A 13,668-nucleotide genomic window follows, 5' to 3' on the forward strand; every position below is an offset into this window, starting at 1 on the left:
TAAACTGTATATTAGTCTATATATTTTCCCTGTATCTGTGATATATTAGCCAGTATAAATCCCAAGCCTTTTACAGCTGTTTTCATCTCTAAAATGGCTTGGATTCCCTTGGAGAGCTGCGAGAGTACAGGACAAGCAGCCTCCAAAAATTCTCCGCTGCCATCAGTCCAGACCCCTTTGGGTGGACCACGGAGGAGTAGTAGTCTGGGAGCAGTCAGTAGTACGTGGGACGTGCTTCCTCTCCCTACATCACATTTGCTACAACTACAGTTTAGTGGTTTATCATTCATTTACCAGGACAAAAGTGAAGTGACAGCAGGGCTGTGTGGGAGGGAAGCAGCTGAAGTGTAAAATAGGATGGGCAAAAGAAAGAGTCTTCCAAAGCGCCGTCTTTGCCACCGAAGTGGAGGATGCTTGGGGACATGGAGCTTCCCCCATGTGCCTGGAGACGGGCAGCTCATGGCTCAGCTGTCACTGCTGGTTGTGTTTGTGGTAGGAGACTTTTGTTTAAGTCAGATTTGCCAGACAGGCCTTGCAAGTAAATCCCAGAGCCACAAACCAAGTGAGTGCCCTCAGCCTCCTGCTGCAAACAGGCAACTTTGTGCCCACTGACACATGTCACTGTGACGGTGGTCGTTTCGGCATGTGTGACGAGCACAGTTCAGGTTGCACGCCCCTCAGCTTGCTCTACTGCCAAAGCCTCAATCAGCCCATCTGCCAGCATCCCTAATGCGGTGAAGCTGAAGGCCATTGCAAAATTGGGGGCAGAGGAGCAGGAGCATGAGGAGCTGTGGTGGAAGTGGCTGGGTGGGGCTGCCTTGTTTTCTGAATCCCTTTACCTCCCAGGCGATGCCAGACGTGGGTTTGCAGTGGGGCTGAGTCAGAAGCTCTGGCTGCCGGCAGCTCCCGGGGCAGAGTTATTCTTGGGAACCCACGCTGGCTGAGCTGCTGCGCGGTGCAATTACCCTCCTGCTGCTCCAGGGGTGTCTGTCCGAGGGCTGGGTGGTGTGAGACAGACAGCGAACACCAGTGATATCCTTCCAGGCCCTCACTTTTCATGCCACTGACCTTCTCCTGCTACAAGAAAGCAGTTTGCTGGGTTTGGAGTTATGTGTTTGCTCAACAAGGGAATTCCAGAATTGAGCATTTCCATTTTCTTTTCAGGAAAAAATTGGTTTTAGTTTCCCTCGCTTTGCAGCAGAGTTTGCAGGTGATACCATCATGGCAACCTGGCTGTACAGTTTAGTTTCTTGGCTGTATGGACTGTGAAAGCAAACAAGTTGTTCCAGTGACTTCAGTGAACTTAGTTCCAGGTTCTTAGGCAGGTAATGGGGTCCAAGAATTTACTGCTGTGACATCTCCCAGGAATTACTTTGTGCACAAAGCTGGAATTGGGCTTGGAAAAAGCAGTGCTTGCATGGTATTAAAGGATGATGGGAAAGTTAGTGGTGTATGTATATTTTTATCTGGCTTTGGAAGTCTTTTGTGCTGAATGGGCTCTGTTTTGGAGGCTGATGGTGGTGGCCGGGAAGGTGTGTACTGATGACAGGTGTTAAACATGCCTTCCCCTGCACAGCTGGCAAACGTGCCCAGGTGCTGGTGTGCAAAACACCTGCAAACTCTTTCCTGAATGTCTTATAAGGGAGGAGTAGCTAAAATTTGAAATAGGAGAAGATTAAAAGTACATTGATGCTCCTAAGTATAAGAAATTAAAAAACTAGATTTTCTCAACTCCCACACTGAGTTAGAATGCGCAAGGGTGGGTGTTGAGAAACTTTTATTACATTTCTTGCAATAGATGTAAATTCATGTATAGTTGAGTTGGCTTTTCTCTTTACTAATTTTTGCTTAGTTCATGGTGATACGAGAAGATGGTTTTTCTGATTGGATGTGAGCACATCAGAGCAACCAGTATTTTGTTCTCTCGCATTAGCAGATTAGCCACAGCAACAACAGGAGATAACATGTATGCCTTGCTGTCATTTAGCTTACTTTTTTTCACCATTTCTAAGCAAAGCTTCCAGTTTGCCAGCTGTTAAATATAAATTGGAAGAGATTCTGCCTCCCCGCCCACCCCCCCCGGCCAAGACTCCTTGGTCCCCAGCACGCAGAGACACCCTGGACCTTTCAGCCTCCCTTGAGCATCCTCCTCGCTTGCAGCATGGTCAGCACCGGCTCCTGGGGACCCTTCTGCTCACTCCAGCTCCCAAAATTGTATCGGAGGATGATGTTGCTGTGAATGCGGGATCCTTCGCTGGCTGCACCTGTCTGGGATCCTTCGCTGGCTGCATCTTGTCCTCCTGGCAGCGATGGCCCGTGGTCACCAGGAATGAGGTTTTGCTGGTTTTGTGTGTCAGTGACAGAGCGCAGCTGTGCTGCCCTGGTGCCCTGGGTGCTCCTGCTTTCTCACAGCCGGTGTTTCCCTGCCGGTGGTCGCTGGAGGGGAGCGGGAGGCTTCTGCCCTGGGACTCACAGGCTTGGCCATGGGGCCTGATCCAGGGTCGCTCTGTGCACGCCTGGACATGGTGCCATCTGATCCCTCTTGGGACACTGATCAGCTCCTATTGTAAGGTGGTGATTCAGCTGGTCCCGTGAGGACACTCCTCCGTGGGATGGGCACGTTGTCTGGATGATGGTCCACAAGCCTGGACTGCACTGAGTTAACGTTTCCTCCCTCCTTCTTATGTTTATTTGATTCTGCAGCATTTTCCTTTGCATTTTTACCCTTATTGTCATCCTCAGTGTACATAAATCTAAGCCTTTTGAAAAGGTTATTGAAGTTTTTTCAGAAGCTTCGCTTTTTCTTTTTCCCTTTGGTGTTTGTTGTGTGGTTTCCTAGCCAAGCACACTCCCAGGTTTGGGTGGTGGGGATGTGTGTGTGCACCGAAGCATCCACTGCAGTTGAGCTTTAGAAGGTCTTAGCGGAGAAGAACATCCAGTGGGTCAGAAGAGAGGACCATCTGGTGCCATATCCTGCCTCCCACACTGTGCCGGAGAGGGTGCTTGGGGAGAAGCAAAAGAAAGATCTTGCAAATAGAGTGAGCCTTTCCTTAAAATATCCTTCGTAGAGAGGTGACAAAGAATAATCCAAGCAGTCATTGAACCCGGTGTGGCAACCAGCTTGTCACGCCTGGTGATGGACGAACACTCCTGGGCTTTCCGTGGCCTATTTGAAGACTGTGTCTTTTTGATGTGTTCCTGCCTGATGTGACTGTTTCTCATCTGTGACAGGAGATGATGCTCCCGGTGAAGTTTAAATCATGATTTTTGCTGGTTCATGCTCACATGCCCTTGGAATGGTAGCTCCTGGGGTGGCCCCACTGCCACCCGTAGCCTGGGGACCAGGGTGTTCTGCCAGCACCTGAACCACCAGCTCCCTCTAAATACACCCTGTCTGTCCACGGCTCCTAGTGTGTTCCTGGGTGCAGCTCTTCCCGTGGCTCTACCATCCGTTGTCCCCTGTATTGTACTGATGTTCTTCCCAGGAGATGTATGAAATGGCAGCTCAGCCACCCTGTAGAAGCAGATTTTGCAAGTTCCTCTGCAAAGTCAAGGATTTACTGAGACATTTGTGCACATCAGGTGGAGGTTTGCCATCAGGCTATTGACAGAACTGGCTGAGGAGCCCCATCATCTTCCTCAGGATCAATACATCTCATCTTCCAGAAAAATAAGCATTTAAAAACTGAATCTAATTGTTAGGCTTTCCCTCCAAATGAAAACCTGGTTTCAAGTGGCTGTAGTTAGGAAGTGGGTGCCTGCAGGCAGAGCCCAGGGCTGTGGCAGGGTGTGAGCTGTCCCTGTGGCCAGGAGGGACAAAGGAGCTTACAGCCATCGAGGGCATTGAAACTTGCTGCCATAAATATTTTAATGAGTCTTTTGTATGGCTTGCTTGGCACGGGGAATGGCTGCACCACCTGGAATTACAAACTGTTGAATGTGCCAGGTTTTAGTGCAGCAGCAGAAATTCTTGTTGTTATGTTGAGATGGTTAAAGGTGAATATGCTCCACCTGGCTCCCCTGGACAGCAACAGGACCTCATCTTTACTACAGGTACCCCTGGCAACTGCACTGGAACTATTTCCACAAGATTATGTGTGTGTCAGAGCAGGATACATGAGCAGCTGAATGTGGTTTTGGTGCACATGAGGGCCTGTGCAGCTCAGAGTTGCTTTTAGAAATGAATAGTGATTACATATATAGCTTCTGCAACATACCTGAGATCACTTGCAAATGCAGAAGAGGACCACGACAGTATTTGTACTTTGCACAATCAAGTCTCTTAAGTTTCTTCAACAGCTGAACTTCTGGAGGTGTGGAAAAAAGGAAATTTGCTTGATACAGGCTATGCTTTACTGCTGGGTATTCATCACTTGGGGAAAAGGTCCCTGCAGATCTAAATCTGTGGCCAGGTTGTTACCTCAGCTACAAAGGTGTGATTGCAGCATAAGGATATGTTCTACAGTTTTGGATGACTTTGATGGAACTGAGTAGAAATGTCTCTTATTAGCAGGTCTCTCTGCTTTTCTGCCCTGTGAATTTTTAGAAGTCCCTGGTGTGGGACCTGCAAATCCCTGTGACCCAGCTTGCTGCAAACTCACTTGTAGGAAAGATGATCCTCAGATCCTCCAGGAGGAACCCACTGAGTTCTGGCTCACGGACTTCACGACTAATCCTGAGACCTTCGGTTCTTTGGTGCATCCAGAAACCAGTCCCATGGCTGTGGAGACCTTTTCTTACCCAGCTGTCCAAGTCAGTCCAACACCATCCAACAGCCAGTGCAACGGGGTTTTTAACACCCACCCTTTGGTGCCAGCTCTTGCACAACCTGTACAGATGTGGACACCTATATTGGCCTGATGGATGGAGGCTCCTGGGGTCTTTTCTGCTCTTGTCATCAGACATGCTTGTGTCTCTTTACTAACCTGGTATTCTGCTGGCACTTGTGCCTGTTCTCATTTGCACATGAGGGACTGAAGCCGTCTCCCACATGATTTGCTCTCAGTTCAGTCTCAAAGCCAGGAAGCAGCCTCAGGACCTTGGCTGTCAGTTCTCTGCTCAGACCAGGTCCTGTAAATAAGCTTTTGGTGAATACAGCAGGCCTTGTTGAGGAGCACAATGTCCTATTCTCTACTATGTGTTCTCTGATGAACGTGCAGCTCAGCACGGTATCTCCATCAGCATCATGCCTCCTGGCCAGCTGCCAGCCCCTCCTGGCTCCGGTTCACATGAGTGCTATGTAAACATGTGCTCTGTGTGTACGCGCTACTGTATCCTGTTCTCAGACAGGTATGGAGCAGGATGGAAAGGTGAGAGGGTGGATCTGGTGATATGGAAATTAGGATCCTACTCCAGGTATAAGCTTGCCAAGGAAGCCACCAGCTAGAGACCACACAGGTGGGACGGGACAGGATCCCTGGGAAGCTGTGGTGCCCGGGCAGTACCGGCAGCTGCCTGTGTGCTCCTGCCCTGCTCCTTCCCCGCAGCCACAGGCAGGCTCTTGGTCACTTGGCACCATGCTGTTGGACAGGCTTTGTGTAGTAGACCTCATGCAAGTGTGTTGTTCAGAGCAGGGCAGTTTGTAGACAGTATAAAATAGTTTTGTTTTTTTTTTTTCTCTAATAACTCCCTCAGTCTTGCTTTCTGGACATGGTGTGCTGATGGGGAGAATGGCGATGTTTCTTGTTGTGTACTGGATTGAATCCAAAGCTTTTTGAAATTGCTCAGAGTGAAAGCAGGGTGAGGCTCAGCTGCTCGCTGGCTTGGACGTGCACTGGGGCGATGGAGACCTGGGTTTCCTGCAGCAAGCTGTGACCCCCACCACAGGATGGTTTCCTATCATTCTTCCTGGAGGAGCTCTTTGACTTTTGCAGATAATTAAATGTCAAATGAAACTGTTCCACTTACCCCAAGTGAGTGTCCTGAGCAATGGGCTGCAAGGTCATTCATTCCTTTTGAGTGCTTCTTTATGGCTATGAAACTGGGGTATAGCAACAGGAGGGAGCTAGGCGGGACAGATTGCAGGATGGTGCATTGGTCTTTCTCCTCAGCTACAGGACTGTGTTTCTATTCTTTGCCCCAATTAATACTTAATTTTGCAAAGTGGAGCAACTTCAGCTGGAGAAGCTGAAAGTGCCTCTTTCTGCATTGCACGGGGCTCAGGGTTGCGGCACTCAGTTCTAGGGGGTTTCTGTTCCCAGTCCTGCACAAAGCAGCTGAGATGGGGATGGCTTAGTCCTCATGCCCAGCCTAGTTGTGCTCCGTAGGCTGTCCTAGGAGGCTCATACTGATGCTGGCTGTGGACAGGGGTGTCCCTGGCAGCCAGGGGAAGCCCCACTCATTGGAACTCCCTGAGCATTGCACCTTCCTGCAGATGCTGCTGGTTTGTGTAGGTCTGCCTTACGGGGGTCATTAGCCTCAAAGGAACTTTAGAGGACAGGTAGACCTTCCTGTAGTGGAATAAACTGAGACAGATGCTGGTTGGTAACCCTGGCTAGCCCAGAAGGTTACCAATGGAAATGGAAATAGGTTACAAACATACTGATTTGCAGGCTCCCTTGACACCAAATAAATGCTGCTTCCTTGAGTGTGGATGTCCAAATGGGCAAACAGCCGAGAACAAGCAGATCATGGAGAAGCAGAATGTGATCCTTTACAATCTTTAATTGATTTACTTCAGTTTTGTTTCCTAGATGATAGCAAAAACCCTCACATGAAAAGCCACTCTTCTTCATTCACAGCAAAGCCATATCCAAATGGATTTTATAGTTGCAAACAATATTTGGTCAGTTTTGTGAAGTGTAAGGCGCTATTACATCAGCTTGGCAGATGCTTTACACAGCTGCTGTCTGCAGATGCTGTGGGCCTGCAAAGTTTGGAAAAGGAAAGAAAACAACAATTACCAAAGAGTGAAGTGCTTTGGAGTTTGAGTTTTATGTGAGGAATATAGACTCAGACTGTAGCTGTCCCCTCTCTGAATGTCACTGCAGACCTCCCCTGTACGTGAAAGTTCTATTGTGCTTGAATCACCTAGAATGGGAAGATCTCTAAAAATAAGCATTATTCTTACATCTCCAGTCTGTGCAATGGCCTTCAGATATGGTCCTATGGAGAGGACCCAGTAAAATATTCTGAACTGTGTAACCAAATGATGGGGCCAGGAGAGATTCAGCAGGGTTCCCTGATGAGTTTTTCTTGGAGATATAGCGAGCACTGTATTTCCCTTTTGTCTTTTCTCTGCTTGGCTTCAGGCATCCTCTGAAACTGTGGCAACGATCTCCTCCGTAGAGGAGTCTCTGAATGTAATAATTGCAGCAGCATTTTATGAATACTCAGTTTAGAGCCTATATAAAAAATGTTACTCCACTTTTAGGACAATTTATCATCCAGATGCCGACTGGTTTTGGTAAGACCATAAAGCCTGAAGTCACACCAGCTGTGTGATGATAGCGTTGTAGTTCATGAAGTGCTCTGAGATGCTGTAAAACAAGGGGTTCAGCTCAGTTTTGTAACAGTCCAGCTCTGTTCTATAATAGCTGATGATCACAAAGCCTCTTTTTAAGAGAAATGAGTGGACTTGCATGAAACCTTGGCTTCCTCTGCCTTGTGCCAAGGGAGATGCAGGCTGACTGTGCTGTTCATAGTGCTGGGCACTACCCTGGGGTGTTTTCTGTACTGTCCCAAGAGTGTCCTTCAAATAAGGAATTCCCATTTTGCTAATGAACATCAACTGAAGCCTTGTTTGAGAGGCGGATGTCTTTGGTGCCCCACTGCCTTTCACTGCTCTTTTTCCAGAAGTTAGTATTTGAGGACAGAGGTCACCCTTCTGTACAGGATTTACGGTAACATCCAATTGATGTGCCGCAGGCACAGCAACACGCTTGCAAATTTGTTTCCAGGACTTAATTTTCCCTAACGTTTGCCCAGGAGGTTGAGTTTGATGGCCAATGCAGAGTGAGCAATGAGTTGGCCAAGGAGCAGCTCTCATGGGACCACAATCAGCCTGTTGTTGAGTCTTGACCTCACCAAAGGGCAACTGTCTTGCTCATCCATCGCTTGTTGCCCCGGAGGAGATGGGGATGGTTTGTAAGGGAAATGTTCCTCGAGCCTTCGCTGCCTGAAGTAAATGACTTCCACCTAGTTTTTCCTCAAATGAGTTATTTTGGGTGCTCAACTTGAAAGTGCTTGGAAGGGCCTGAATTTCCAAAGGTGCTGAGTACCCTCTTCCAAAAATCACCTCTTGAGAAGTGAGAAACTCAAAGTCATAAGGGTGCTTAGGAATCTGGGTTTCCATCTATGTGCCAGAGTCAAGGATGAAACCTTCTATTCAATAAAATGTTGGGGAGCAAGGTCCTTGCTGGAAACCACAACTCCCAAAGTGCATCCCTCCTCAGGTCGTTCCCAAGCGTGGTGGGAACCCTTGTCCTATGGTGCTTTGCACCTCAAACCCAAATAAAGGTCCAGCTGGTGGCACTTGCTGAGCTGGCGGGTGTGCGGGACAGGGTCACCCATGCTTGCAGAAGGCAGGGGACAGTGGGTCCTACTGCAGCCTCCCAGCACATGTAGGGTTACAACATCAGGTGTTTTTGCATTTTCCATGATAATACTTGGGAAATTGTAGCTTAGAGAGATGTGAGAGAATAAGCACTGGACTCTGGGGGTTAAAGCATGTATTTTTCAGATGATTTTCTGAAAAGCAAAGTTTGAAAATATCTGTGGAAAAATGCTATTTTTTTCCCAACCATAGTTACGTCCAGCTTAGTTTAAAGTTGAAGATCGTTAGATTTTTCTCGGTGAGGAAATGTCTTGTGAAACTTCTCGATTTTTTTTTTCTTTGCCATACAAAGGTTAACCCCCTTCCCCCAGCCCAGCTATCAATAAACCAGCACATCCCTCTAACATCGCTGCAGAACCAGAAACATAAGCTGCATTTACTGTAAACCTGTAACTGTGTTTGCTTTTACTGTTGAACACTTGAATCATAGCACAGGGCACAACTTTGCTGTACCTTTGGGGACAGTGGTCAGCAGGGGTGGGTGAGGTGAGTTGGGCTTTTGTCTTGTGTTTTCAAAGACCCACATGTTTCATATCATCTGCTTCATGTGTTGGAGCTCCTTAAGTTATTAAATGTGATTTTTTTATCAGCGTGAAACTGTTGAGCTGGGGAAAAAAAATCAACTAATAGAGAAGAAATCTATTGCCACTGCTTGTCCTCAAGTTAGGTGAAGCAGTTGAATGAGAGAGAAATATTTGAAATATCTTTGCAAAACAAACGTTCTTACCAAGACCAATTCTGGGGCCTGTTAAAAACAGGAATGTTTCTGTAGATGCCAGGGGGACTGAGGCTTGATCCTTAACAAACAAAAATAACATTTTTATCTACAAGAGGGAAAAATACCAATATGTGTCCATAGAAGAGCAGAGAGCAGGATGCAGAGTCCCCCCTACCTCATGCACCTCTGGGCTGCTGTGCTGCAGCTCCATATGGTTAATTAAAGGCCTGAAAAATCCTTGGATAAAGTAGAAGTGACCACAAAGCTTTAGGGAAAAAGTGCAATAGAATAAATATTGATTACACTGGAGTGTGCTGAAGTATGCAGCCTGTGTGATTTAAAACAGCCAAAAGATTACTCCCTAGGACCAACTCTGTAAAATAATCACTGTTTAAAATTTGATTATCAGAAAGCACAAGGACTTTAATCTGTATAGATGTGCTTTAAAACATTTATTTGCAGGAACAAGGATGTTTAATTTTTAGCTATCATTCCATTTATAGATAATCCAGAAAAATGTCTGCCAGGTATAAGCTCCTCTTGTGTTTATTGAGTCTGTTTTTTTTCCTTCTCCCAGGGAAAGGTAAAAACTATGTATATTGTTCTGATGTGCTTCCACTGAAACCGTCAGTGTGCTAAATATTTAATATTAAAAAGGCCTCTCCCATTATTTAATTAAAAAAAATAATCTAATAACCAAACCCAAGACCAATGTCCTTTTCAGTGCATGTGGCCACATGCTAGATGAAAACATTTTTTCAGAAGCTTATTTGCTCAAAATTAAAGACTATAACAGCCTAAAAACCCAACCTTGTTCCTAGTACAGCAGCCTTGGATGCTGCTGTTCCCAGCAGAAACCTCAGCCCATTACATTGCCAAGACTACAAAGCACTGGGGGAGTTTGCAAAATTAAATTAATAACTCAAAAATATAAAAAATTAACATTGGATATACCCTGTTGAGGAGAAAACACTCAGGTTCCCCAGCAGTGCTCCCTTAGTACATTTGACAGAATACATTTGCTGCTGACTTATGGCATTTGCCCAGTTAGAGTCATTAGAAACATGAGTTTCTAGGGCAACCATGTATCCTTTGTTACAAAATTTCATCTATAATTTAGGGAAGCTGCTTTTGGTTCGAGTCTCACCTTTGGGTTAATACATTGATAAATGTGTTTGCTTTGGATTTTTCCTTCCTTTTTGACCACTGCTTTTTCTGTTTGTTGGTTTGTTTGTTTTTCCCCAGAAACTGCAACACCCATCTGTGCAAAAGACATCAGTGATGATTTGATGAAAGAGTTTGCATTTCTTTCTGGTGAGTATGGTGGACTTCTCTCTGTGTGGTAATTAAATACTCCAGACGAACTTCTGTGCAATTTGGCAAAATGATACTCCACACACGATATTATCCATCAGGTAGTCTCCAGTGCTACTAGAAAAGTTGTTAATAAAACATTGAGGCGTTTTGAAAGAGCATATTAGGTTTCCGTCTCAAGCCATACTCTAAGATATTCTTGCATTCAAACACTCAATGCATTAAGAAGTGTTTTGCTTTGAAATGTATTTCTATAGGTTTCAGACCAGCACGCTGATTTGTCCTTGTATTTCTGCCTTCTTTTGCTATCCCATGTAAAGCACACTCAGTAAATAAAGGAAATACATGGTACCTTATACATTTGTTTCTACCACCTGTGTGTGTTGTGCTTGAAATCAGTGGCGGGATTTGACTCTGGTGATGTAAAAATCCCTCTGTAGCGATGGCAGTGTGTTTTCTGACCTGACTGGTGGACCTGGGCTTTGCTTCTGGCCCTCCTGGAAAGCTCACCCAGGGAAGCATCTGTGTCTTCATTCTAGGTGGCCGAGGGAAAGACAAGGCTTGGATTATCACCCTCCCTGACAACGCTCGCTTCAACGAGGTGCCCGAGGAGGTCGTATCTAAAGTCTTAACATACCTAACGTCAGTCCCAAGGTATGTGGCTCCCATTTAGCTCTTGCCTGTGATGGGCAGAGGTGTTGGTCCTGCCTGGGCCAGGCAGGGGATCTTCAGGGTGATGCGACACATGAGGGTGAGAGGCATCTTCAGCTCTCAGAGCAAGTAAGATGGAAAGGACAAATGATGCAAGCCCTTACAGTGTCCAGGTGTGGTATTTAATGTGCCAGTAACTGCAGAGTAAAAAGTGGACATCATCCCAATGACTTGTCAGCCTGTGTGTATCATAAATTTAGTTTATTAAGTTTCTAATTAACAGCAAGCTTTCTTTAAGCTTTGACATGTGTCACTGCTTAAATATGCCATGCCGCTGCAGAATAATATTTTGACATGTACAAACAGAGAGTGATTACCAGGGAGAAAGAGAAATGTAACTGGAGGAAGAGATTAATTACAGGAACAAGCTGTTTGGGGTCCCCATTAGAGGCAATGGCACAGCAGCATGCCACAGCTCCCATTACCCGCCTGTGTCTCGGGGTTAAGCGGCTGACAGTCTGCCTATGCCACATGCAGGGCTGTATACTTAGATTAATGGCCCTACTATTTCTTGCTGCTGAGCCTGGTGACTCAGTTACCTGGAATGCTTAATTTCCTTGAATAATATCTGTTTTGGCAAATATCTTCCTGCATGGAGAGCAGGTTGACAGCAGCTAGATGGGAGCTTTCCATCAGCAGCTGCTGAGAAAGAAGTACCATGTTTAGCCACCTCTGCAGGAAAAACAAAAAGCCTTTGGTTCCTCTGTCCTCTTTGTGGATGGACTCTGAAGTTTTGTGGGCTCCTGGCCCAGGCAGGATTGTCCCGGCATGGACAGGAGCGTGTCATGGTTTGTGCTGGGCAAAGGGGTTTCTCCTTCATGCTGTTTAGGTGGCCCCTGTCTGTGCCTTTGCACTTCCCAGCTCTGCCCTGTTTCTCCAGGGCTTCTTATTTTGTATGACTGTAAACAACCTGGCATTAGCATGATGAGCTGTCTTGCTGGCCCTCTAATAGGTCAAACTCAATTAAGAAACTAATGAGAGCTGTGAGCTTGCTGATGATTCAAGCACATTCAGCATGTTATTAGAAAAAACACTTTAATCATGTTTCTCTGCTCCTTCCCCCACTGTAACAGCCTGGCTCGATACCTGACAGTCTTAAAAACATGTGCTTTTTAACACTCTGGAGTTGAAAAGGCTGTGGTGTCGGGGAGCAAGGAAAAGCATCATGTAGGTGAGGGTGCTTGGGTACCCCTGGGTACGCACCCATCAGCGTCATCACACCATGGGATCAGAGCACAGACTTTGGGCCAGGAAGTCCCTAAAACAGGTAAATGTTTGACTTGTGTGTCAGTTAGCTGTGAGTGCACTGACACCGCCCTACCAGATACCTACGGATGGGTACAGGCATATCAAAACCATACATACAATGCCTTTCCTAGGCAATCAGTAGAAAGGGCTGCATAATGTCCCACTGATACTAGTGCAAGGAAACCTCATGGGATGTCGGGTTTGTAGTGTTTTGAGAAACTGAATTTCATGAGGCCTCTTTCTTCTGTAAATAATTGTTAGATAAAGGAGATGGATGCCATAAGCTACTCTTTGCTCTGCAAGGTGAGCACATGAATAGAGCCAGGAGGAAGATGAGTCTTGTGGGCAAGTTGATTTTACTTTAGGCTTCCTGGGAACTGTGCTGCAGACAAGAGTCAACTGCAGGAAGTCCTTGTATGGAAGAGCTGTACAGAAAAATAAGTAGCAGGTCCCCATCGTCCACACTCCAAACATCCTACTCAAAATGTGTGCCTGCCTGCCTTCAGGCTGGCTTGGTTGGGCTGCACCGTGCGATGATGAGCTTGAAGGAGAGGCACAGGAAAGTGCGACAGATCCCGATGTTGGCAGAAATGAGACCCTAAGAATGATCTTGTTTGATTATCCAGCTTTTTGGTATTTAGGCAAGCTCTGCATGTTTCCCTTATATCGGGAAGTGAGGTACAAAGTGATTTAGAGCCATGACTGATGACACAGAATATTGAAGCAGTGAGGGGTGCAGTTGGCTATGAATAGGTCTGAATTTAAATATTAGGCAGCAGGTCCTGCTCTGATCCCACCAACCACAAGGAAACTCCCAGGCCTGTGATAAATCTCACAACTGCAGACTCAGGGATCCAATTTCAAGTCCTGCAAAACATCCCAAGTCTTTATTTTTAGTCTGGTGCATCCTGCAACACATACAAAATTAAAGGTAAGAACAAAAAAGTGACAAGAAGCACCCAGAGAGAATCATCCTCGCTCTGCTTACCTATCTTCATCTTTCTGCTGCTGGCTGCAGCCTTAGTGAGAAAGCATTGATTTATTTTTATTGTCAGTCTAAAAGGTACATCGCAGGACTGGAAATCTGATAAACCTGCAAGGCCTGGATTGCAAATAGTCACAG

At 46.2% G+C, this 13,668-nt stretch overlaps 1 protein-coding gene across 3 annotated transcripts in view; it reads left to right on the forward strand.

Moving 5' to 3' along the window:
- Positions 1-13,668, forward strand: part of MCF2 (MCF.2 cell line derived transforming sequence) — a 60,175-nt gene that overhangs the window by 2,103 nt on the left and 44,404 nt on the right. For 2 of the 3 annotated variants that reach the window (XM_065077505.1, XM_065077506.1), the window contains exons 2-3: positions 10,518-10,586; positions 11,126-11,240. In XM_065077505.1, coding sequence (XP_064933577.1) covers positions 10,518-10,586; positions 11,126-11,240 — 184 coding nt within the window. Of the gene's footprint in view, positions 1-10,517; positions 10,587-11,125; positions 11,241-13,668 lie in introns of those variants that run through there. The other variant, XM_065077509.1, reaches the window with a different exon arrangement.

This window comes from Columba livia, chromosome 12 (genome assembly GCF_036013475.1).
Source record: "Columba livia isolate bColLiv1 breed racing homer chromosome 12, bColLiv1.pat.W.v2, whole genome shotgun sequence".
Taxonomy (NCBI): Eukaryota; Metazoa; Chordata; class Aves; order Columbiformes; family Columbidae; genus Columba; species Columba livia.